The 27,812-nt window shown below is 40.7% G+C and overlaps 2 protein-coding genes across 4 annotated transcripts in view; one reads left to right on the top strand and one right to left on the bottom strand.

Moving 5' to 3' along the window:
• LIPA (lipase A, lysosomal acid type) overlaps nucleotides 1-27,812 on the bottom strand; it is a 216,059-nt gene that overhangs the window by 93,274 nt on the left and 94,973 nt on the right. The gene's annotated exons all lie outside the window — the stretch shown is intronic.
• On the top strand, nucleotides 10,176-17,671 carry IFIT2 (interferon induced protein with tetratricopeptide repeats 2). Its single transcript, XM_032137250.2, has 2 exons — nucleotides 10,176-10,445; nucleotides 14,284-17,671. Exons 1-2 carry the CDS (start codon nucleotides 10,441-10,443, stop codon nucleotides 15,695-15,697), a joined length of 1,419 nt encoding a protein of 472 aa, XP_031993141.1. The 5' UTR covers nucleotides 10,176-10,440; the 3' UTR covers nucleotides 15,698-17,671.

Below are 27,812 nucleotides of genomic sequence, written 5' to 3'. Positions count from 1 at the left end.
GTTGGCTCCCCTGGGAAAGGTCCGTTTATGTTCTATGTTTGGGAAGAAGGATATACATGGTTATTTAGGGCCAGAGTAGGATACTGTGGTGGAAACAATTCATGTTCCTTCCAAATTAGTGTTTCCCCTTCATAATATGAAGTCGTCACCAGGAAGGGGGCTTCCTACTCTGCAGCTACATGAACTTTCACTTCTCCCCAGGTGGGCCATGAACTAGTTCTTCCTAATAGAATGTGAGTGAATGTGATGTATGTCATTTCCAAGTAAAGATAGTTAAGAATCAGGTGTACCCTCTTTACTCTCAATTTCCAGGCTCTAGGGGATGGTAGAGTTACAGGATGGAAGAACTCCATGTCCTTGAATCATTGCATGGAAGAGAACTAGAAGTTGCCCAAGAACACCAGCCTTGGAAAGTTATGTGAACAAGAAATAAACTTCTTTTACAGTGTCATTTATGTTTTTGAGCATCTTTGTTATAGCAGCTAGGTGTATACTAATTCAGGGATTCTGTGATAGCAATATTACTTCTCTTTTGAGTAGGTTTCCAAAACTTGATTTTCCACAATTCTGAAATATTTTGGTTCTGGGATAAACTTTTCTACTCTTTTGGCAGCACAAAGATCCCTTTGTACAGAGGCACTGATTCGTCTTCTTCTAGAGTAGCATCCCAGTTTCTCACTGTGGCCAACAAAGAGAATAAAAAGAAAAAAAGGATCTGAAATAGCAACCCAGCAGCAGCCACCAATACCCGATAATACTATAGTCAAAGCTCCACATTAGAGAACAGACCACTTTCAGGTGAGTGGCCCCTGGCCCTAGAAGTAAGTGGTATTCAAAGATGGTAAATGGTACGGGTGGCAGTAGAAGGTAGTAATAACTAACCCTATTGGGCATTTACCATGTGCCAAGTACTGTTCTCAGAGCTTTATACATAGTAGTCCACTCAATCTCCACAAAACCCTGTATGGTAAATGCTAACATAATTCCTTTTTCTTTTTTTAGCGACCTAGTCACATTCTGTCACACAGGCTGGCGTACAATGGTGCAATCTTGGTTCACTGCAGCCTCAAACTCCTGGGCTAAAGCAATCCTCCTGGGTAGCTAGGAGGACAGGCTCATGCCACCATGCCTGGCTATTTTTTTTTTTAATTGTAGAGACAGGGTCTTGCTATGTTGCCCAGACTTGTTTCAAACTCCTGGCCTCAAGCAATTCTTCTGCCTCTGCCTCTCAAAGTGCTGAGATTACAGAAATGAACCACTGTACCTGGGCACAATTCCCATTTTAAAAATGAAGAAATTGAGGCACAGAAAGGTTTCTAATATGGTTTGGCTTTGTGTCCCCACCCAAATCTCATCTCAAATTGTAATCCCCATAATCCCCACCTGTCAAGGGTGGGACCTGATGGGAGGACTGGATCATAGGGGTGGTTTCCCCCATGCTATTCTCATGACAGTGAGTGAGTTCTCATGAGAGCTGATGGTTTTATAAGTGTCTGACATTTCCTCTGCTTACATTCACTCCCTCCTGCCGCCTTATGAAGAAGGTACCTTGCTTCCCCTTTGCCTTCTGCCATGATTGCAAGTTTCCTGAGCCCTCCCCATGGAACTGTGAGTCAGTTAAACCTCTTTCCCTTATAAATTACCCAGTCTCAGGTAGTATCTTTCTAGAGTATGAGAACAGACTAACACTGTTTCCATCTCTGTTACTTAGCAGCAGCTATCAGATCCCGCCCCCCTTTTCTCCACCCATATGTAATTCCTCTTATGGTCTCCATTTACTCTTTTTTTTTCCCACGCACTTGTCCCATATTGTCTAATTTATTTATTATTGTATTAGTCTACATTGGCTGCCATAAAGAAAAATCACAGACTAGGTGGCTTAAGCAACAGAAATCTATTTTCTCACAGTTCTAGATGCTAGAAGTCCAAGTTGGTTTCTGGTGAGGCCTCTCTTTCTGGCCTGGAGATGGCAGCCTTTTCTCTGTCTTCACATGGCCTTTCCTCTGTGTGAGATGAGAGAGAGAGAAAGACAGAGAGAGAGAGAGAGATCTGAGGTCTCTTCTTTTTCTTCTTCTTTGTATGAAGACATCAGTGTTATCAGATTAGGGGCCCCACCCTTAAGACCTCATCTAACCTTAAATACCTCCTCACAGGCCCTATCTCCAAACAAAGTTACGTTGAGGGTTAAGGCTTCAATGATGAATTTTGGGAAAGCAGTGGGGAACTCAATTCAGTCCATAGCAGTTGTTTGTTGCCATCTCTTCCTGATAGAATATAAGCTCCATGAGGACAGAGATCTTTGCATACTGATGTATCTTAAGAGCCTAGAATGGTGCCTGGAACATAGTAGATTCTCAGTAAGTATTGATTTGATGAATGAATGGTGAATGAATGAATGAAACAAATACTCCTAGTGTTCTAACAGGGATAAGGGTACAAATTGTCCCAGCAGAAGTTTATTTAGGGGGGTCTTATTTCTGAATAGGACTATGGGAAGGTAAAGTCATTTACCCACATCAAGTTTCCACTCAAAGGCTGCCCAATTGCAGTCTAAAAAATTAATACTGAAAAATGTCTTAGTCCATTTTGTCCTGCTATAACAGAATACTACAGATAGGCAGATTGAGAGATTGGGTAATTTATAATGAACAGACATTTATTGACGCATGGTTCTGGAGGCTGGAAAGTCCAAGATCAAGAGGCCACATCTGGCCAGGGCCCTCTCACTGGGTCATCCCATGATGGAAGGGTAAATAGGGGGTGAGGGTGAGCAAGAGAAGGTTGAAGTCATCCTTTTATACGGAACTCCATCCCTCAATAATGGCATTAATCTATTCAAGAGGACAATGCCCCCATAACCCAAATATCTCCCATTAGGTCCCACTTCCCAACACTGCCACATTGGGGATCAAGTTTCCAACACATGAACTTTGGAGGACATATTCAAACCACAGCAAGAAGAAATGGTGTTTAATTAATTTTTGAAAAAAGAATAAGAATGGGGAGCTGGCCAAGTGCTGTGGATTATGCCTGTAATCCCAGCACTTTGGGAGGCTGAAGCAAGAAGATCAGTTGAGACCAGGAGTTTGAGAGCAGCCTGGGGAACATAGTGAGACCCTATCTCTACAAGAAATAAAAAATTAGCTGGGTGTAGTGGCACTCATCTGTGATCCCAGCTACTCAGGAGACTGAGGTGGGAAGATCACTTGAGCCTGGGAGGGAGATCAAGGCTACAGTGAGCTCTGATTGTGCCACTGCACTCCAGCCTGGGTGACAGAGCAACACTTTGTCTGAAAAGAAAAAAAAAAGGAAGAAAGGAAAGGAAAGGAAAGGAAAGGAAAGGAAAGGAAAGGAAAAAAGAATGGGGAGCTATTTTATTAACTATATCAATATTTTTGAAGTTCATTTGGAAGACCATTTTAAACGTGTATTTGTGAATGAGTACAGAAGGGAATGTTGTACAGGTGGGAACACATTGCTTCCAAATTATAGCCCATTGTGGGGATCAAGAGAACCCATTGGGCTACCTAAGTATTCCTCTAACAAGTGTGAATACTATTGAACAGTCACCAGCTCTTCTAGGTGGACAAAACTTCAGTTAAAAATAGACTCAAAACAAAAAAGAGGGTCAAATTTTTTTAAAAATCTCAAGGAAAAAGCATAGAGTTTCATTTTATAGAAGTAAAAGTATTTTCGCTTACATTCAATATATCATTTAGTTCTCAGACTTTAGCATGCATTGTAATTATCTGGAAGGCTTATCAACACCTAGATTTCTGGGGAATTTCTGATTCTATCAGTTTAGAATGGGGACTAAGAATTTGCACTTCTAGGTGATGCTGATATTGCTGGTGGCAGGTCGCAATATGAGAATTATTGCATTATTCCATCTGTAGTTGATGTAACCCATTCCAGGAACAGGAAGCAAATCTATGTTCTATATAAATGAAACATATTGTTCTAGGAAATATGAACAGGGCCTATATTCCAGGAAAAAGACACATATATATTTGTAGCAATGAGGGTAATCAGAACTCTTTCTAATAAGTTTCATTTTCTCAAAATAGAAATAACATCAGGAGAAAGTTGGTTTTCCTTTTCAGTTGCTATTTTGCAATCACATTGCATGCATAGTCTCACACTAACCCAACTACTAAATCAGCTGATGCATACCTGCTGTGGTAACATTATATACAGGCACTACCCATACACATTTCTGAAGTGTAAATCAGTATCTCAACCATTTCAAAGCACAGTGACCATGGTAAAACCTTTCTCTATGCTTCTCCCCAACCAGTACTTTTATTCATAAGATTTTAAAATTCCTATCCAATAGTTTTCTTGAATACTGAGTTCAAAAAATAAATCAAACCAAACCCACAGCATTTCCACTTTCCTATTTCAGCATTTCTTAAAAACCTAACATACATTTCTATAAGTACCTAATAGAACTTGTAAATAGAAGCCAGGCACTGTTGCTCATGCCTGTAATCCCAGCACTTTGGGAGTGCTTCCCAAGGCGGGCAGATCCCTTAAGGCCAGGAGTTCAAGACCAGCCTGGCCAACATGGCAATACCCCATCTCTACTAAAAATACAAAAATCAGTTGGGCTTGGTAGCTGGGCCAAGTAGCCAGCTACTTGGGAGGGTGAGGCACGAGAACTGCTTGAACCCAGTAGGCAGAGGTTGCAGTGAGCCAAGATCTCACCACTGTAGTCTAGCCTTGGCAACAGAGCGAGACTGTCAAAAAAAAAAAACCAAACAAACAAACAAACAAAAAAAAAACAAGAAGAAGAAGAAGAACTTGTAAATAGAAAAGGAACTTGAAACTCTTAAGTAAGACACAAAAGTAAGGGTTTCCAACTGGGACAGGCTTAGCTGTGCATCCTAATCCAAGGGTCTAGACTTTTTAGGAAGGATAGTTTCTTTTTCCTCTCTGCTCTAGGCAGAAAAAAATTATGATAAATAAATTTTCCCAAGACTGAATAACCTACCTTAACAACCTCAGTTTTGCTGGAGAATGTGTTCTATTTGTGATTTTTGTAATTTTCTGACCTCAATCCTTGAGGTACTGTTATTTTCTTTTGGGTCTATATACATGATTACCCCCTTTGTGACTAAGGGTATGAATAAGGAAAAATCAAGAAAAATATATTTCTTCTATCATTACAAAATACTATGGCTGTACATTGTGATTTGGGGATGTCAAATACCAGGGCAACAAGCAGGGATTTAAAATATGGTGGGGATTCTGGTTCAGGATGGCTGACTAGAGACATCAGACATCCACCCTCTCTAGAAAGAAGAACCAAAATTATGAATAGATAATTATATCTCGAATAGAACATCTAGGAGACAACACTAGAATTCAACAGAGAAGTCATGGGAAACACCCAAGGTGCAGAAGAAGAAGGAATCAAGTGGCCAGCTTGGCTGAGATTGGCCAGGATACCAGAGGGCCTTGGCATTTCAGGGAAAGGGCAAATGAGAGAACTTCAGCAGTCCACATCCCTCCTGCAAACTGCTGCAATCTTAAACATGAGAGAGTTTCTCTACCCATACAAACTCTGACACCAGTATGGGTGGTGATTTGGAGAGCCCACAAGGGCATTTCATGAGACAGGGAACTCACGCTGGGTCTCTCAGCTTCCCCAAGACCTAAACGGCACCATTGTGAGACTATAGTCATGGAATTGCGTCCTATCCTGGGAACCACAGCTCCCATATCTCCATATCGCAGGAGCCCCCAGTGATATTTGCCAGTATCCACCCAGTGGGCTACAGTGACACAGCACTGTCAAGACCCAAAGGTAATACAGGGTCCGCAGCACCCCAGCCCACAGGGAGTACTACTCCCCAGAGAAAGAATGGTGCGATGTGCCAAAAAGACAGCCTCTGATACAAAGGAAACTAAAACATGTCCTTTCCAGAGCCCCCTGTTTGGGGCTGTGAGAAGTGACCCTACCCTTAGCAGCACCACAAACTCTGTACTCGGCCTCACAAGTAGATAGTGAGATACTCTCCCACTAGTGAAGCAGGCTCTGTGCTTGGGCTTACATGTAGAGAGCAGAGCCCCTTCTTGCCCTCCATACAGTGCTGCAGGCACAGCCACTGATGCTACTACCAGAGGTTGGGGCAGGAAACCAGAGGGCTGCCTGTCTGGTGCTGTGAGTGGTGACTGCACCCCCACTGGACGCATGGCCTCTGTGCCTAGGCTCACACATAAAGAACAGGGTCTCTCCTCTCTCTGCACAGTGCTGTGGGGTTGCTATTACAGAGAATGAAAGAGCCTGAGAGCTGTGTGTCTGTGGTATAGGTGGCAACCCTGCACCACAGCCACTGCCAACATCAGTGTACACTTATCAGAAACCAAGGGTTTGTCCCACCGTTGGCTACTACTGCCTGCCCAGATCACATCAGCTGCCCAGGGACTTGAGAACCCACTCACCCACCTAGCCCACTGCTGCCACTATCAGCATCTGAGCAAGCTATCTGGGGGCCCAGGAATTAGCCTGCCTGGTCCCACTAACACCAGTGCCAGCGTATGCTGTTCTGGGGCCGAAGATCAGACATCCTCAACCCACTGCTGCCACCACTGGGGCCTGAAGACTGGCCCACATGGCAACCTTGTTCCCAGTAAAATGTCACGATAGCCTCCAAGAATAACCCCATCCGAAACCATCAAGGAAATCATATATATCACTGATCACAGCCAAATAAATTGTACAGAGACTACACTACCATGCACATTCAGAATCAAAGTCGAAGTGCCTTACTCAACCAATATTGTTGATATATCTTGAGGAAAAAGTCCTCCCCTACAAAAGCAAATTCAAAACTGAAAGAAATGACTATTATATTAGATGCTCAGATATCAGTGAAAGGACACAGGAAGCCTGTAAAAGCAAGGAAATATGATACCTTCAAAGGAATACAGTTCCCCAGCAACAGATCCCAATCAAAAAAGAAATCCAGGAAAAACAATTCAAAATTATGATACTAAGCACAGTGCCTCACAACTGTAATCCCAGAACTTAGGGAGGCTGAGGTGGGTGGATCACTTGAGGTCAGGAGTTCGAGACCAGCCTGGCCAACACAGTGAAACCCCGTCTCTACTAAACATACAAAAATTAGCCAGGCATGGTGGTACATGCCTGTAATCCCAGCTTGGGAGGCTGAGGAAGGAGAATCACTTGAACCAGGGAGGCAGAGGTTGCAGTGAGCAGAGATTACACCACTGCACTCCAGCCTAGGCAACAGAGTGAGACTCCATTTCCAAAAAAAATATATATATATATATATTATATATTATATAATATATAATATATATATATTATATATAAAATACTAAAGAAGCTCAGCAAGATACAAGGGATTTCCAAATCCAATACAATTCAAACAATACACAGAAATTGGAGAAACAATTCAGGATATGAATGAGAAATTTGCCAAAGAAATAGGTATCATAAAAATAACCAAACTGAAATTCTGGAGCTGAAGAATTCCTTGAATGAAATACAAAATATACAAAAAGCTTCGACAGTAGACTAGACGAAACAGAAAAGAGAACAACAGAACTCGAAGACAGGTCTTTTGAAATAATCCAATAAGACAAAAATAAAGAAAAAAAAGAATTAAAAAGTATGAACAAAGTCTTCATGATCTATGGGACACCATAAGGTGACCAAATATATGAATTATCAGTATCTCTAAAGGCGAAGGGAAACTGAAAGGGTTTGAAAAATCTAGGTAATGAAATAATAGATGAGAACTTCCCAACTCTAGGAAGAGATTTAGACATCCAGATACAGGAGGCCCAGCAATCCCCAATCAGATACAGTGCAAAAAGGTCTTCTCCATGGAGCATTATAGTCAAACTATCTAAAGTCAGTGACAAAAAGAACATTTTAAAGACAGCAAAAGCATCTCATCACCTATAAAGGAGCTCTGGTATATGTGACCAACAGGCATATGAAAAAATACTCAACATCACTCAACCCCAAGGAAATGCAAATAAAAATCACAATGAGATATCATCTCACCCCAGTTAGTATGACTATTATTAAAAAAAAAAAAAATGCTGGCAAGGATGCAGGGGAAAGGGAACTCTTACACATTGTTGGTAGGAATGTAAATTAGTACAGTCATTATGGAAAACAGTATGAAAAGCTCTCAAAAAACTAAAAATAGAATTTTCATAAGACCCAGCAATCACACTACTGGGTGTCTATCCAAAGGAAAATAAATCAGTAAATCAAAAGGATACCTGCACTCACATGTTCATCACACCACTATTCATAAGAGCAAAGATAGGAAATCAACATAGGTGCTCATGTGAACAAATGGATTAAGAAAATATTGTATATATACACAATGGGATATTATTCAGCCATTAAAGAGGAATGAAATCATGTAATTTGCAGCAATGTAGTTGTAACTGGAGACCATTACGTTAAATGCAATAAGCCAGGCACAGAATGACAAATACTGCATGTTCTTACTCAAATGTGGGAGCTAAAACACTTTATCTCATGGAGATTGAGAATAGAACAATAGATACCAGAGACTGGGAAGGGGATGGTGGGAAGATGAGAGTTAGGTTATGGGTACAAACATACCGTTAAATAGAAAAAATAAGTTCTAATGTTTGATAGCAGACTAGGGTGACTATACTTAGCAACAATATTATGTATATTTTAAAGTAACCAGAAGAGAGGACTTGAAATGATACCAACACATAACAATGATAAACACTGAAGGTGATGCATACCCCAATTACCCTGACTTGATCATTAAACATTCTTTGCATGTAACAAACACTCACATGCAACTCATAAATATGTAAATTATTATACATCAATAAAAAGGGGGAAAATATTGTGGGGCTTGGGGAAGCCAAGAACATAAGGAGATGTTAGGAATTGTTTGGCTTAGGTCAGTAATTGTGATGGATTGTTGAATGTCAGAGGAGATAAAGTTCTGGAAAAAGCAAACATTGAAATTTCCCCTGGCTGGGCATGGTGGCTCACGCCTGTAATCCCAGCACTTTGGCAGGCCAAGGCAGGCAGATCACCTGAGATCAGGAGCTTGAGACCAGCCTGGCCAACATGGCGGAACCCCATCTCTACTAAAAATACAAAAATTAGCCAGGCATGGTGGTGCGTGCGTGTAATCCCAGCTACTCGAAAGGCTGAGGCAGGACAATCACTTGAACCAGGGAAGTGGAGGTTGCAGTAAGCCGGGATCTTTCCACCACACTCCAGCCTGAAAAAAAGAAAGTTTGCCCTCTGATCACTTTGGTTAATGATTTTAGTTAACAATTATAATAGAAACTAACATTTACCTATTACTGCCAGGCATTATTCTAAGGACATTTCATGTATTCTCTCATTTCATCCTCCCAACACCACAGTGAACCAGTAGCGGTATTATTCCCAATTTACAAAACCGAAGCAGAGACATTCAATAATTTTCCCCAGAGTTTCATAGCATAAAAGTGGAGGCTGATTTCAAAGCCAGATAGACAGACATCACTGCCCATGCTTCTAATCATGTATTCATTTATTCAACAACTACTTTGGGAATGCTTGCCATACCATGCAATGTGCAGGTTGTTTTGCAGGGACTGGAGATTCAGCAATGATTCAGACTAAAATCCCCTGTCCTGTCGAGGCTAGATAACTGCTCATTACAGTGGCCTGTGGATCATATTGGTATAAGGCAGAGCAAAGATGGGTTAATATGGTAATCACAAGGCAGGGTGCTTTGTAAATGTGTCCTTCTCAGAGTTGAGTTGTGCTCCCTTGATGTCATCAGTACGTTCCACAAAAAGGAAGTTCTTCTAACTCACTACCCAGCTCGGCTTGGCTCTTACTCAAGAGCATTTTGGGGTGAAAATATCTAAGTTTACCAGCTCTTGTGCAAATCTGAGATGAAGGACTACATTAAAAGTAAAATTTACCTTAGCAGGAAGTGGGGTTTGCTATTCTGTGTGTATCTTTAACAGTATCTGCTGAAAAGAACCCTTTTGTTAAGTAATTTTATTACAAGTCCCCAACTTAATCTTTTCCAATATGAAATAAGAGAGTGACAGTGCACAAGAGCAATGCCCCCAGACCCATCTTTAAGTGAAGCACCAGGCCGATGAAACATCCCTCTCTGCTGCCTTCTTTCTCTGATCACAACTCAGCTCCGGAGGAAAAAGAGTCCTCTAAAGTATAATGAAAATAAAAAAAAAAAAAAGAGTCCTGCCAATTTCAGTTTCTAGTTTCACTTTCCCTCTTGTAACGTCAGCTGAAGGGAAACAGACAAAAAGGAACCAGAGGCCACTTGTATATACAGGTCTCTTCAGCATTTATTGGTGGCAGAAGAGGAAGATTTCTGAAGAGTGCAGCTGCCTGAGCCACAGCCCTGCCGAACAGCTGAGAATTGCACGGCAACCATGAGGTAAATATTTTCCCTTCGTATTCGGTAGTGCTGTTGAGTCATCTTGTCCAATGCAAATCCTGAGAAGCTATGCTCCCAAAGAGGGCCAGCTCCATTTTAGTGTTTGTTTACAGCCTTACTATACCTCTACCTCTGTTGGTTGTAAATCTGTCTTACCAATGCTGGTTTGTTCCCTCCTGAACAATTTTCTGCTTCACACTGGCAAGCTTCCTAAATTCATCTTCAGAACTGCACGCCTGGGGAGCTGAGTTGCGATCAGAGAAAGAAGGCAGCAGAGAGGGATGTTTCATCGGCCGGGTGCTTCACTTAAAGATGGGTCTGGGGGCATTGCTCTTGTGCACTGACCCTGTCTTATTTCATATTCGAAAGGATTAAGTTGGTGACTCGTAATACAATTATTTAACAAAAGGGTTCTTTTCAGCAGACACTGTTAAAGATATACACAGAATAGCAAACCCCACTTCCCGCGAAGGTGAATTTTACTTTTAATGTAGTCTTTCGTCTCAGATTTGCACAAGGGCTGGTAAACTTAAATATTTTCACCCCAAAATGCCTCCTGAGTATGAATTAGAGATGGAGTGCTTGGAGAAAATAGTTCTCACCTCTAACATTCCCTTCTAACCCCAAAACATGAGATTGCCCTGGAGAGGAAGTGTTAGCTCATTGAGCAGGAAGGGAACTATTTTCTCCGGTTTAAAGGTGGGGTGGCCGGACCTGGTTGCCTAACCCTCATCCTGAGAGCTCTGGAATCCCGTGTTACCAACCCCAGTGCTTACTTCCTGTGAGACACCTTGCCCTCTTTCTGTGAGGTTCCTGATTTCTCTTCTTGAAACGATACTATTTCCTGCTAGTGTAAATGTTCTGCCTGATTAAAAAAAAAAAAGATTTGAGATATTTACAGATTTCTTTTTTTGTAGTCACCCAGAATCTATAGAACCCTTTTCTTATTTCTTAGAATTTTAGCATGGTCTTATCTTGAATTTTTCCCATTACGATACAGACCCACCTGTCCTTCTTGCTTTCCTTAATTCTTTATCTATCGTGACTTTCATTGGGCATTGCCCTTGTGCTCTAAGACAGTGGTTCTCAAAATTGAGCATGCATAAAAATTGCCTGGACAGCTTATTAAGGACAGAGTCCTAGGGTTGACTCCCCAGAGATTCTCATTAAGTGGGTCTGAGTTGGAGTCTGAGGATGTGTGTTTTTAAAAGGCTCCTCAGTGATTCTGAGACTGCAGTGGTAGCATTAGTTCGGAGCCTGGTTGATAATGTCACTGTGGCTTTCATCCAGGTAAGAGGCAAAGGAAGAAATTGTTGTTGTTTATACAACTGGAACTTCCATAGGAATCAGGAGAATAGGTCCTCACAAGCCAGAGCCCAGGAAGCAAGTGTCCGGCACCGGCTTCTCTAACTTAACAGTGGAAATAAAAACCCAAAATCAAGCAGTGAAGTTGGGTGCCTTTTAAATGGCTGCTCAAAGGGATTTTACGTAAGTGTGTATATTAAATATCTCTATCCTGCAAATGCACAATGGACTTTTTGTTTTATGTGGTGGAGATAACCTCAATTCTATTTACTCTCTCTGTTTCTTTGTAAAATGAGAAAGGAGCTAAGGAGTTTATGTGTTAAGGGAATGAGCACCCAAACTCGAGTGGAAGTTGGAAATGGAATTGAGAGGGAGCAAGGAAGCTAGAGTGAGTCTTCAGGTGTTAGGATGTGTGCTGCACATGCTTGGGGTCTGAGAGTGGCCATATTCTGTAGGACTCACCATATTCTGTAATGAGTGCAGTAGAGAGTGTGACTGAGATGCACATGGAGAAAACACAGGGTCTGAGCCCTCCAAGCTCCCCAGTGTCCTGTTCTGATCCTCCTGGGGTCACTACAGTCCTACCCATGGTCCTGTGAGGCACTCTAGGAACTTTGAATCAGTTCCTGCTCACCTCTGTTTCTTGGAACAAATGGAGACTTAACTACCCCAAGCAGAATAAACAAACAAACAAACAAACAAAAATAGGATGGAAAATAGGCAGGAGTTTATAGGAAGGACCCACCTTCCATTCAAAGCTCCAAATAGGTCTTAGCAAAGAGCCAGGTTGTCTAAGTCTCTTGATGTAACTAACCCCAGGGGCGGGAGCCCCAGAGAGTGCTTGGCTTGGTGTCGGGCATCCTAATGGCAGCTGCATTCCTGTTGAAAAGCTCATGTCCAAACAGATCTATTTTTATTCTTAGTGAGTTTACAGGAAGATTCCCAATCAAAATGGGAGTGGGAAGGAGTGGTATAAAAAGTGGGAGAGAGAGGGGCAGTTAGAAAGAGGGGTCACATAATCTTCTATCTAGACATATGTTTCAAAAGTGATCCTGCCACATTGCATGACATTCCAGATATCTATTGGTTGTATAAGAAGCCATACTATTTAGAAATACAGCTCCTGATACAAGGGTTGCTGTATAGATACCATGAAAAAAAATTTAAGTAAGAAAAAGCAACATTACAGAGACTCCAATACACAGGCAGTGTTGAGAAATAATTTGGGACATGGAATGTTATTCATCTCCAAAGTAATTCGAAATACAGGCTTTTGCTCATTTGTCTGTTCTCTGGTTTTTTTCATTTTTTTTGTTGTTGTTGTTTTGTTTGTTTTGTTTTGTTTTTTGGTGTGGTTGATTTTGGTTTATTTATTTATTTTGAGGACCAACACTGAAGGGAATGGAAAATCTTTCCAAGAGAGTCGTAAGGGTACCCTAAAGAAAAAAGAGCTCTTTCTATAAGAAAAGGAGCTAGTGGCCTTGTGAGCCTTCCCTGTAGCTGCACTTCTTGTCCCTTGTTATAAAAGCAAAACGCAGAGGAGAAAAATAAAATTTCAAAAAAAAAAATTAAAACAATCAAGTACAAAATTATTAATTGAGCAACTCAATGAGATGTGTTAAGAACAGAAATCACCAGTTTAAGAAGTAGAGGTATAAGGTGGGAAAAAAGGAAAAAAAATTACATTTTATTCCAAAATAAATGTTTAAGACATTGCTAACATAAATAATACTTGAAATTAAATGAGAGAATAATACAAAAGCAGATAAAATGAGTAAAAATTAAGAATGGTTGAAAATAAGATTTAAATGGTTAAAATGGAAAAAATTCACAGAAAAAAATGAGAATGTAGCATGTTAAAGTAATAAACCAATACAAATTAAAACCAATCTGATAAAAGGTCAGAAAGTTTGAATAGACAAAATAAATGAAGGATATATTACAAGCTGAAATAGACAGAAAATCGAAAGTGATCAAGATTTCTTTAAAGGCAAATGAAGGAGAACTAAGGAATTAAGAATATCAAAGATAAAATGAAGCTGCATTTCAGAGGGATGAGAAATTAAAATTACCATGGCAAAACATCAAAAGAATAAAAAATTATAAAGCTGAAATTTTCAAAGTACAAAAGTAAAGCTAGGGAAGAATGAAGAACAGAAACAAAAAGCAATGAAAAAACTTACTTCTTTAAAACTACATAAATAAAACCAAGCCTCCACAGAGGCCCTTGAAAGCAGAGAGGGCAGAGCTATTTAACAAAAACTGTCTTATTCATGAAAACCTAGCCACACACTCAGAGAACAACCCACTGCCCTCGCCCTAATTCTTCTGCTGCCCACAGTCCCTAAACTCCTGCTACCACATTGCAGGAATTAACAATAAGGAAAAACATATTATAGAAAGAAAAGAAGGAGAGTTTCTTTGATTTGTGTTAACAGCCTTTAGGAAGAGGAGAATTTTATTTGCCATGCTCCCATTTCTTGACATATAAATCTATGTCTCAAAGTGTCCATCTTTCTGTTTTTCCCTACAGTGAGAACACTAAGAATTCCTTGGAGAGCAGCCTACGGCAACTAAAATGCCATTTCACCTGGAACTTGATGGAGGGAGAAAACTCCTTGGATGATTTTGAAGACAAAGTATTTTACCGGACTGAGTTTCAGAATCGTGAATTCAAAGCCACAATGTGCAACCTACTGGCCTATCTAAAGCACCTCAAAGGGCAAAACGAGGCAGCCCTGGAATGCTTATGTAAAGCTGAAGAGTTAATCCAGCAAGAGCATGCTGACCAAGCAGAAATCAGAAGTCTGGTCACCTGGGGAAACTATGCCTGGGTCTACTATCACATGGGCCGACTCTCAGATGCTCAGATTTATGTAGACAAGGTGAAACATGTCTGTGAGAAGTTTTCCAGTCCCTATAGAATTGAGAGTCCAGAGCTTGACTGTGAGGAAGGGTGGACACGGTTAAAGTGTGGAGGAAACCAAAATGAAAGAGCGAAGGTGTGCTTTGAGAAGGCTCTGGAAAAGAAGCCAAAGAACCCAGAATTCACCTCTGGACTGGCAATAGCAAGCTACCGTCTGGACAACTGGCCACCATCTCAGAATGCCATTGACCCTCTGAGGCAAGCCATTCGGCTGAATCCTGACAACCAGTACCTTAAAGTCCTCCTGGCTCTGAAGCTTCATAAGATGCGTGAAGAAGGTGAAGAGGAAGGTGAAGGAGAGAAGTTAGTTGAAGAAGCCTTGGAGAAAGCCCCAGGTGTAACAGATGTACTTCGTAGTGCAGCAAAGTTTTATCGAAGAAAAGATGAGCCAGACAAAGCTATTGAACTGCTTAAAAAGGCTTTAGAATACATACCAAACAATGCTTACCTGCATTGCCAAATTGGGTGCTGCTATAGGGCAAAAGTCCTCCAAGTAATGAATCTAAGAGAGAATGGAATGCATGGGAAAAGAAAGTTACTGGAACTAATAGGACATGCTGTGGCTCATCTGAAGAAAGCTGATGAGGCCAATGATAATCTCTTCCGTGTCTGTTCCATTCTTGCCAGCCTCCATGCTCTAGCAGATCAGTATGAAGAAGCAGAGTATTACTTCCAAAAGGAATTCAGTAAAGAGCTTACTCCTGTAGCGAAACAACTGCTCCATCTGCGGTATGGCAACTTTCAGCTGTACCAAATGAAGTGTGAAGACAAGGCCATCCACCACTTTATAGAGGGTGTAAAAATAAACCAGAAATCAAGGGAGAAAGAAAAGATGAAAGACAAACTGCAAAAAATTGCCAAAATGCGACTTTCTAAAAATGGAGCAGATTCTGAGGCTTTGCATGTCTTGGCATTCCTTCAGGAGCTGAACGAAAAAATGCAACAAGCAGATGAAGACTCTGAGAGGGGTTTGGAGTCTGGAAGCCTCATCCCTTCAGCATCAAGCTGGAATGGGGAATGAAGAATAGAGATGTGGTGCCCACTAGGCTACTGCTGAAAGGGAGCTGAAATTCCTCCACCAAGTTGGTATCCAAAATATGCAATGACTGGTATGGCAAAAGATTGGACTAAGACACTGGCTATACCACTGGACAGGGTTATGTTAACGCCTGAATTCCTGGGTCTTGAGAAAGCCCAAGGAGTTCTGGGAGAGGGACCAGATTGGGGGGTAAGTCCAAGGGCTTGGTGATAGAATTATTTCTCAATTGACTTCTTGAGTGCAATTTGAACTGTAATATTTGCTTGGTCACATTTAGTGGAGTAATCCACTGGGCTTGTTTCTATGTTTATATAAAGCAGCCAAATCCCTCATGTAATACTGAAGTCCATTTTTGCAATGTTGTTCCATACTTGCAGTCATTTTGCATCCCATAGACATTAGTCCTGCATAGCCAGTAATGTACTAAGTTCATCCAAAACCTGGGGGACCAAAGTCTAAATAGGGCTCAGTATCCCCCATCGCTCACCTCTGCCTCCTTCCTCCTCCTTCCCAGTCTATCATCAACCTTGAGTATTCTACACAATGTGAATTCAAGTGCCTGATTAATTGAGGTGGCAACATAGTTTGAGAAGAGAGCAGAGAACAGGAAGATACATAGCTAGAAGCAATGGGTAGAAAAAGCAAAGTGTACAAGACTCTCAGCAAATATACAGAGAGTTCACCTCTACACTGCCCTCCTCATAGTCATAATGTAGCATGTAAAGAATGAGAATGGATTCTGTACAATACACTAGAAACCAACATAATGTATTTCTTTAAAACCTGTGTGAAAAAATAAATGTTCCACCAGTAGGGATAGGGAAAAAGTAACCAAAAGAGAGAAAGAGAAAGGAATGCTGGTTTATCTTTGTAGATTGTAATCAAATGGAGAAATTTTCAGTATTTTAGCCACTATTAGGAAATTTTTTTTTTTTGGTAAAATGAAGACTGAACTTTGTTCAAATGTTTCCATGAACCTGGTTTGAGATGATAGGAAAGCAACAAAATGCGGGAACCTGGTGACTAAGGGCCTGGTGCAAGGACTTGGGAAATGCCATTAATAATAGATGGTGGGGATTTCCCCCCTTTAGAAATGTTGGATATTAAGTGATATAAACACTTCTTTTAACTCCAAAAATCTTCTGAGAAATCACAAAATTCATGGTATGCTTGGAACAATTGAGATTTTCTAGGTAGATACTGAATAGCTTAGACATCAAAGTTGGTGTGAACCAAAATAGAGTCATCTGACCAAGCATCAGCCACACTCTGGGTTGGAAAATGTTTGCCTGTTGGAATTAATTTAAGCTTAAGTATATATCAACATTGTTTTATTGTGCAATTAAAACAATAAAAATTCATGGCTTTTTAAAGTTAAAAATTCTAACCACTGTAACAACAGTTTTTGTGTTATTTTCTGTATTAAAAATCTTATTGCATGCATTTGAGGTCATCAGGGTACAAAATTTGTATTCCTGAAAATGTTATGTATTTTCATTAATAAATAACCTAAATATGATAAAACATAAAGCAGTATTCTGGTTCATCTGGAATTTTGCTGTACTTTAAATCTTTCAGTCTCAGCTACTGACAAATGAAATGTTACACAGGTGTGAACCAAATCCAGATAACCTTGACTGGTCTACTATCATAATCACCTGAACAGAACAAAACTTTTTAGCTCAGCTTTAAGAGTCCAGGGCTTCGGATAACAGCTGCCGTCTGCCACCTGCTACCATTGACCTACATGAACACAGACATTCTGTCTCCACCTTGATGGTGGGTGGGCTGCTGCCCTTTTCTTTGTTAAATTTTGTGCTTTCATCACATTTTCTCTATTGTGACCTCTGTTATGAGAAATAAATGTCACTGATTCCATTTTATGCCCCATCCTGGACGCAATCCAAATGCGTGTTAGAGAGTCTTCCCTATTAAGTAAAGAATAGGAAGAGACAAGAAGGCCCAAAATCTCTATTATTTTTCAAGGCCTCTAATGGAAAACACAAATCACACCAACTGCAAAGGTAAACTCATTTCATTGGATCGAAATGGACAAGTGTATGTTTCAGGGGAAGATCTAGCTCACCTTGCCTGAGTAAATCAGGACTACATCTGGTGCCTGGGAAGGAACACCACACGTATTCTGAGTGGAAGGTTAAAATGGACAGGTATGCCGACCTTAAGAGAGGACCATTGGTACCTGTGTGTGCTAAAGACGGATGTATGTAATCTTGTCCTTGCATGTCATGCCACCAGTCCCTTGGTGGAACAGGACCCTTAGTGGGAAAACAGCAAGAAGGGTAGAAAAGGAAAACATAACATATTACACTTAATATTTATTTGAGGGCTTAAAGTTAACAAATGATTGGAAAATAATGAAAATTATGTACATAGCTCCTATTTCCTGAAATTTCACTATCCAGGAATAACAAATGGAGTCACATTAATTGGGCTTGACTTATAATTCCCAGCGTTTTAACCACATTTCCCAGGGCAGGATATTTGACTCCCTTCATATATTCATCCAACACAGCAAGCCCCTAGTAGATGTCTCCTATGCGCTGATGAACCCGTCTATCAGAGTTATCTGATCACATCTGCTACTTGTGTAGCTTCAGCACCCATATCCATCGATGACCATTGCCCCTAAAACTGCCTTCAATACATTTCACATTCTCTGTATTTGATTGCCACCTTGAGAGTACTAATATATCTGCCAACAATGTTTTCAAGTGTGTTAGTGCCAGTGAAAGAGTGAGAAGAATTCTTCTTATCTCTGTGTTGGTTCCAAGTAGTTCTTATTTATTTCTCTGCCTCAGAGTCCTCAGTGAAAAAGATTCATCAACTTCTGCTTGTCTTTCTCCATAGAGCTCAGACACAGTCCCTGGGGACAGCTGACCTTGAGTCATGCTGCATTTTCACCTTCCTTCATACCCTATGTCAATTGGCACATCCAATACAACTGGATCCAGTGCAATTGGAAGACTGGAAGTATTAGAATCCTGATTACAACACAGATAGGCCTTGTGTTAGGATCCCTACCGTATGTGCAATCAACCTTGGATGCCAATCTGAGGGTTGTAGTTTCCAACTTACATTTGCCCCATTGCCAATTTTGGAAAAGGGACTAACTTAGACTAATATGTAAGAAATTTTCCCCATGATTAATAGTGCAGCTACCTCATTGCTGATTATCTACACCTTCTAGGGAGGCTGCAAAGAGGGAAACCCACTAAAATCCTTAGATGTACCTGGGTGCATGCACTTGTAAGACAGGCATTCTCAGCTCTACATGGGGCCTCCCTTCAGCTGCTTTACATACAGGACTTAAGACTAGAGAAGAGACCAGAGGCAGGATTTGTTGGAAGCCTGTGGAAACAAATCCCAAACAGTTCTGCTTCTCCTCTGGTTCTCTGTAGGCTGCTGTTGAAAAGGAGGCTACCAAACAGGTAAACGATACAAATCAACCCCAGAGCCTTGGTTTATGTCTCACTTGTTTTGGAAACATAATGAGTCACAGTTTATGTTATTTCTGAATTGAATAAAATGTAAAAATATGTAGTAAATTCTGCCCTGAACCTGGAAATTCCTGAAACCCTTCTAGAGACCTGGAAATTGGCCCCAGTGTGTTTATACAGATATAATCTAATTAAAATATTTGAAAAGTCTTTCTTTACCTTTCCAGCATCCTGGATATCCCAAGTAAATGAGCCTATTTATGTTCTGCTTTTGATTTACAGATATCACGGAGCAAAGGCACTGTGATATTAAACCACTGAGCACACATTTTCCTTTCTCATTTTTAAATTAAACTTACTAATTTGTCATCAAGCACTACATTTTAAAAACTCAAACCTGGCCAGATGTGGTGGCTCAAGCCTAAAATCCCAGCACTTTGGGAGGCCGAGGAGGGTGGATCACCTGAGGTCAGGAGTTCCAGACCAGCTTGACCAATATGGTGAAACCCCATCTCTACTAAAAAAAAAAAAAAAAAAATACACACAAAAAAATTAACCAGGCGTGGCAGTGTGTGCATATAATCCTAGCTACTCAGGAGGTTGAGGCGGGAGAATCTCATGAACCTGGGAGGTGGTAGTTGCAGTGAGATGGCATCACTGCACTCCAGCCTGAGTGACAGAGGGAGACCCTGTCTCAAAAAAAAAAAAAAACAAAAACCCTCAAACCTACTTGTACATTTTTTTCATTTAGTGAAAAAGCCTACATAAGTTGGAGCTTTAAAACATATGTATAAAACTTTGTAATATATCTTCGAATTGTTGATTAAGGAAAGCTAGAGTTTACCAGAATATTTAAATAGAAACATTTTATATAATGAGTAAGGCTTTTAGGTTATGGAAAAGAGTTGATTTGTCTAGGTGTTAAAAAGGAAATTATTATTTCCACTAGCAATGTATGAGAAATACTGTTTCCAGCATCTTCACCAATACTGAATATTACCAGTCTTTAATTTTTGTCAATCTGATGAGTGCATGCATATATTTCCAAAAAAGGCACTGGCGTATAGATCACAGACAAATAAAATGTTCAAGTGTGGAATCTGTATGATGGAAATCCTCTCCACACCCAGAATGCTAGTTTTCTCTCCTCTCTCTCTCTCTCTCCCCACCACCTCTCTCTTCCTTTTTCTCTCCTTCTTTCTCACTTTTATCTTCCCTTTATGTCTTCTTTCTTCAAGTTTCTCTTTCTAGAGATGACTTTGCGTCTCTGTGCATGAAGTGGAAAACATCCCTACCAGGTTACTTATCTCTTCTCCTAATAATTCAACAAAGGCCAGGTGCAGTGGCTCACACCTGTAATCGCCACACTTTGGGAGGCTGAAGTGAGTGGATTGTTTGAGCCCAGGAGTTTGAGACCAGCCTGGACAGCATGGTGAAACCCTATCTCTACAAAAAATACAAAACTTAGCTGGGCTTGGTGGCATGCACCTGTAGTCCCACCTACTTGGGATGCTGAGGTAGGAGGAACACTTGAGCCCTCCTCAAGTGTTAGGTAGGAGGTGGGGGCTTCAGTGAGCTGAGATCGTGCCACTGCACTACAGCCTGGGCGACACAGTGAGATGAGACCGTCTCAAAAAATAAATAATAATAATAATTCAATAAAGACTTTCTAGAATCACTTTCTTCTGATCAAAATTCCAAAGAAATATCTGTTTGTCTCATTTCAAGTCAATATCCATTACCAATAGAATCCAGTTGACCGAGGCGGGTGGATCACAAGGTCAGGAGATCAAGACCATCCTGGCTAACATGGTGAAACCCCGTCTCTACTAAAAAATACAAAAAATTAGCTGGGCGTGGTAGCAAGCACCTGTAGTCCCAGCTACTCAGGAGGCTGAGGCAGGAGAATGGTGTGAACCTGGGAGGCGGAGCTTGCAGTGAGCCGAGATTGCGCCACTGCTCTCCAGGCTGGGCGACACAGCAAGACTCCCTCTCAAAAAAAAAGAGTCCAGTTGACCAAGAGAAGGAGATCATATGCCAGACAAAGCAGGGGCTTTGAGTGCCTGCTTTCTGCAGGAATGAGAGCAGATTATCCAAGGAGACATGGGAGGAAGGAGGAAATGACTGGCAGAGGATATGGCTTGCATACCTAGAATACACTCTAGCTTTCAATCACACGAGCACACACTTTTGTGTGTAGTCCAGCACTGTCTTACATGTTATTACCTGTAGAATATCTAGAGTTCTAATCAGACCAGTATTTCTCAAACTTTAATGTGCAGTGCCTACTTTCATGTACACAATCACCTGAGGATCTTGTTAAAATGTAGACTATGATTCAGTAGATCTTGGTGGAGCCTGAGACTCTGTATTTCTCACAAGCTCTCAGGTCAAATCAAGGCCAGTAGTCTGTAAACTACAACTTAAATAGCAGAGGTATAGATTGAACTGCAACCATTTCAATCTAGTCCCATTTTTCAGTTTATCCTTTAGTCAGAAATGAAGATCACACCAGCATATTTTCCTTCCTACAGCCTTCTCTCTCTCTTTCAGGAACTCACCTCTTAAGATCTCAGATAAGAAAATCTGTATTACCTCAAAAATAAGTATGTTTAATGTAAAATGGTGCAGCCGCTTTGGAAAATAGCTGGACAGTTCTTCAAATGGTTAAACATAGTTACCATATGACCCAGCAATTCCATTCCTAGATACATATGTAAGAAAAAGGAAAACATGAAAACATATGCTCACGCAAAACTTGTGCATGAATGTTCATAGCTGTATCCATAGCTGCATTATTCATGATGGCCAAAAAGTGTACCCATCAACTGATGAACTGATAAATTAAATATGGTAGAGCCACATAATAGAATATTATTTGGAAACAAAAATAAGTGAAGTACTTACTGATACATGATACAACACAGATGAACCTTGAAAACATGCAAAGTGACAAAAGGCAATTTAAAAAGGTCACATATCATATGATTCTGTTTATATGAAATGTTGAATGGAGGCAAATTTGTAGACACAGAAAATAGATTAGCAGTTGCCAAAGGCTAGGGGAGGGGGTTGTGATGATGGGAGATGACAGCTTGAGAATGTTCTATAATTGATTGTGGTGCTGGTTGCATAACTGTGAATATAATGAAAGCTATTGAATTGTATACTTTAAATGGGTGAATTGTATGATATGTGAATTATATTTTATTATAGCTGTTAAAAATGAGCACTCTTATTCCAAATATAATAAAGAAAATTTTTCTTTTGTTATCTATTTTTACTTCTAAGTTTGTTTTCGTTGTGTTGTATCCTTATTAGTAGCATTTTGAATACTGTCATTGCTTTCACATTCAGTAGATATGTTAGATAAGTTATGTATTTTATTTTCTGAGTTGGGTGTGCTATGAAAATCTGGTCCCATCTGATTTTATATTTAAATACTCATACGCAGGAACCTTACTGACTGGCAAATTGGCACAAAGAAAGAGTCCAAATACAGAAGAGAATTTGACTCCATATGTAAGTTCAAATCTGCATGTGTACAAGTTTAAGAATGATGTGAATTTATGCCCAAGTGCAGTGGCTCATGCCTCTAATCCCAACACCTTGAGAGGCCAAGGCGGGCGGATCACGAGGTTTAGAGATCGAGACCATCCTGGCCAACATGGTGAAACCCTGTCTCTACTAAAAATACAAAAATTAGGTGGGTGTGGCGGCGGGTACCTGTAGTCCCAACTATTCGGGAGGCTGAGGCAGGTGAATTTCTTGAACCCAGGAGGTGAAGGCTGCAGTGAGCCGAGATTATGCCACTGCACTCCAGCCTGGCTACAGAGTGAGACTCTATCAAATAGAAAAAAAAAAGAATAATATGAATTTCTTAATGATGCAGAATGTTATTCAGTCACCATGTGCAACTGTTGCAAATACTGCTAATTCATGAGTACTTTTTGAGCCAGGAATTAGAACAAAAAGAAAAGCAAGAAAACGGACAATAGGTGCTACTGTACTGGAAAAATAATTCTTCATTACATAAGAATCTATTGCATTCTGGTGAAAGACAGGCTTTGAGCAGTTTGCTGAATTTGCCTTTTCTCTGATCTTTATTGCTACAATCCTCTCTGAACTCCAAAGCAGAATCTGTCTCTAAAAATCAGCTCCCTCACAATGCACAAATATGCATGATATAATCTCCATTCATTGTGAGCAAAGAAGGGAAGATAGGCAACTTTTCCCTGGGCTGGATGTTTAGGGTTTCAAGTCCAATTCTATCAGAATTAAGCACTGGATTCTGAGTAACAGAGGTGCTATTTGTTCTTTTAAAATTTTACATGTTTGTATCTGTGATATATGGGACCCTCTAAAGCATGGGACCAAAGGCACCTCCTAACTGGGTATAAGGATGGTATTTATACCATTTATGATATCACAAATATATGTACCTTTTATAGAGATATGTCACTTTATTATCACCAAGATAACAAATTGTTAAGTTAAACAACCAATCAGAATTAGACATTTCCAAGTTGCAGGTTACTTTCATAGACTATAACAACCTCTGAACTCGAAGTATCTCATGAGACTCTGTTGTTGGAAACACCATATGTCATGTCAATTTTGCTACACAAGAGTCTCTGCTTTGTGCAGCTACAGGATGGAGGAAATGCTTCTAGCTAACAATTCCTTCATAAATATCTAATCCATCCATTAAACACATTAAATACACATAAATAATATGTGTATTGCTTTTGCTCATTTTACTGCTGGGTAAACTAAATTATTATCCAGAGCTTGGAGAGCTGAACAGCTCAGAGATTCCTCCAGGGCCTGACTTCGTATGTTTAGTGTGAGGCAAAAAGGAAATTCTGGCTCAATGATTTGGCCCCTGGAAAATTTGAGAACTAGTAAAGTAAACAGAGAGAATTAAATCTAGGTCTCCAGGTCTAAATTTACTTCTGGGGGACAATTTACTGGACAAAACTACTATTTTTTTTTTACAAAACATTTTGGAAGTCTTTCATATAACTGGGTCCCAGAAACCCCTACATCAGAATCTCCTAGAGCCATTATTAAAAATGCAGTTTCAGAGGAGGTTCCAAGATGGCCGAATAGGAACAGCTCCAGTCTATAGCTCCCAGCGTGAGTGATGCAGAAGATAGTAATTTCTGCATTTCCAACTGAGGTACTGGGTTCATCTCACTGGGGCTTGTCAGACAGTGGGTGCAGCCCACAGAGTGTGGGCCAAAGCAGGGCGGGGCATCGCATCACCCGGGAAGGGCAAGGAGTCAGGGAATTCCCTTTCCTAGCCAAGGGAAGCCATGACAGACGGTACTTGGAAAATTGGGACACTACCACCCTAATACTGCGCTTTACCAACAGTCTTAGCAAACAGCACACCAGGAGATTATATCCCGCTCCTGGCTCGGAGGGTCCCATGCCCACGGAGCCTTGCTCACTGCTAGCACAGCAGTCTGAGATCCAACTGCAGGACGGCAGCAAGGCTGGGGGAAGGGTGCCTGCCATTGCTGAGGCTTCAGTAGGTAAACAAACTGGCTGGGAAGCTCGAACTGGGTGGAGCCCACCACAGCTCAAGGAGGCCTGCCTGCCTCTATAGTCTCCACCTCTGGGGGCAGGGCATAGCTGAACAAAAGGCAGCAAAAACTTCTGTAGACTTAAACGTCCCTGTCTGACAGCTTTGAAGAGAGTAGTGGTTCTCCCAGCACAGAGTTTGAGAGCTGAGAATGGACAGACTGCCTCTTCAACTGGGAGTTAGTCTGTTACTCCTCCCTGAGTAGCCTAACTGGGAGGCACCGCCCAGTAGGGGCTGACTGACACCTCATATGGCAGAGTGCCCCTCTGAGATGAAGCTTCCAGAAGAAGGATCAGGCAGCAACATTTGCCTTTCTGCAGCCTCCACTGGTGATACACAGGCAAACAGGGTCTGGAGTGGACCTCCAGCAAACTCCAACAGACCTGCAGCTGAGGGTCCTGACTGTTAGAAGGAAAACTAAAAAACAGAAAAGACATACAAACCAAAACCCCATCTGTACGTCACCATCATCAAAGACCAAAGGTAGATAAAACCACAAAGATGGGGAGAAACCAGAGCAGAAAAGCTGCAAATTCTAAAAATCAGAGCACCTCTTCTCCTCCAAAGGAATGCAGATGCTTGCCAGCAATGGAACAAAGTTGGATGGAGAATGACTTTGACGAGTTGAGAGAAGAAGGCTGCAGATGATAGGTAATAACAAACTTCTTCGAGCTAAGGGAGGATGCTTGAACCCATGGCAAAGAAGCCAAAAACCTTGAAAAAAGATTAGACAAATGGCTAACTAGAATAAAGAGCGTAGAGAAGAACTTAAATGACCTGATGGAGCTGAAAACCATGGCATGAGAACTACATGATGCATGCACAAGCTTCAGTAGCCGATTCATCCACTGGAAGGAAGGGTATTAGTGACTGAAGATCAAATGAATGAAATGAAGCAAGAAGAGAAGTTTAGAGAAAAAAGAGTAAAAAGAAACAAACAAAGTCTCCAAGAAACATGGGACTACGTGAAAAGACCAAATATACATCTGATTGGTGTACCTGAAAGTGACAGGGAGAATGGAACCAAGTTGGAAAACACTCTGCAGGATATTATCCAGGAGAACTTCCCCAATCTAGCAAGGCAGACCAACATTCAAATTCAGGAAATACGGAGAACACCACAAAGATATTCCTTGAGAAGAGCAATTCCAAGACACATAATTATCAGATTCACCAAAGTTGAAATGAAGGAAAAAATGTTAAGGGCAGCCAGAGAGAAGGGTCAGGTTACCCACAAAGGGAAGCCCATCAGACTAACAGCAGATCTCTCAGCAGAAACTCTACAAGCCAGAAGAGAGTGGGGGCCAATATTCAACATTCTTAAAGAAAAGAATTTTCAACCCAGAATTTCATATCCAGCCAAACTAAGCTTCATAAGTGAAGGAGAAGTAAAATCCTTTACAGACAAGCAAAGGCTGAGAGATTTTGTCACCACCAGGCCTGCCTTACAAGAGCTCCTGAAGGAAGCACTAAACATGGAAAGGAACAACTTGTACCAGCCACTGCAAAAACATGCCAAAGTGTAAAGACCATCGAGGCTAGGAAGAAACGGCATCAACTAACGAGCAAAATAACCAGCTAACATCATAAGGACAGGATCAAATTCACACATAACAATATTCACCTTAAATGTAAATGGGCTAAATGCTCCAATTGAAAGACAAAGACTGGCAAATTGGATAAAGATTCAAGACCCATCAGTGTGCTGTATTCAGGAAACCCATCTCATGTACAGAGACACACATAGGCTAAAAACAAAGGGATGGAGGAAGATCTACCAAGCAAATGGAAAATAAAAAAAGCAGGGTTGCAATCCTAGTATCTGATAAAACAGACTTTAAACCAACAAAGATCAAAAGAGACAAAGAAGGCCATTACATAATGGTAAAGGCATCAATTCAACAAGAAGAGCTAACTAGCCTAAATATATATGCACCCAACACAGGGGCACCCAGATTCATAAAGCAAGTCCTTAGAGACCTACAAAGAGACATAGACTCCCAAACAATAATAATGGGAGACTTTAACACCCCGCTGTCAACATTAGACAGATCAACAAGACAGAAAGTTAACAAGGATATCCAGGAAATGAACTCAGCTCTGCACCAAGCAGACCTAATAGACATCTACAGAACTCACCACCCCAAATCAACAGAATATACATTCTCCTCAGCACCACATTGCACTTATTCCAAAACTGACCACATAGTTGGAAGTAAAGCACTCCTCAGCAAATGTAAAAGAACAGAAATTATAACAAACTGTCTCTCAGACCACAGTGCAATCAAACTAGAACTCAGGATTAAACAACTCATTCAAAACTGCTCAACTACATGGAAACTGAACAACCTGCTCCTGAATGACTACTGGGTACACAACGAAATGAAGGCAGAAATAAAGATGTTCTTTGAAACCAGTGAGAACAAAGACACAACACACCAGAATCTCTGGGACATATTTAAAGCAGTGTGTAGAGGGAAATTTATAGCACTAAATGCCCACAAGAGAAAGTAGAAAAGATCTAAAATTGACACCTAATATCACAATTAAAAGAACTAGACAAGGAAGAGCAAACACATTCAAAAGCTAGCAGAAGGCAAGAAATAACTAAGATCAGAGCAGAACTGAAGGAGATAGAGGCACAAAAAAACCTTCAAAAAATCAATGAATCCAGGAGCTGATTTTTTGAAAGGATCAACATTATTGATAGACCACTAGCAAGACTAATAAAGAAGAAAAGAGAGAAGAATCAAACAGACGCAATTAAAAATTATAAAGGGGATATCACCACCGATCCCACAGAAATACAAACTACCATCAGAGAATACTATAAACATCGCTATGCAAATAAACTAGAAAATCTAGAAGAAATGGATAAATTCATGGACACATACACCCTCCCAAGACTAAACCAGGAAGAAGTTGAATTCCCGAATAGACCAATAACAGGCTCTGAAATTGAAGCAATAATTAATAGCCTACCAACCAAAAAAAGTCCAGGACCAGATGGATTCACAGCTGAATTCTACCAGAGGTACAAAGAGGAGCA

This window comes from Hylobates moloch, unplaced genomic scaffold (assembly GCF_009828535.3).
Source record: "Hylobates moloch isolate HMO894 unplaced genomic scaffold, HMol_V3 SCAFFOLD_3, whole genome shotgun sequence".
NCBI lineage: Eukaryota > Metazoa > Chordata > Mammalia > Primates > Hylobatidae > Hylobates > Hylobates moloch.
Note: the sequence above shows the minus strand (reverse complement) of the source record. Positions and strands in the feature narration are given on the sequence as shown.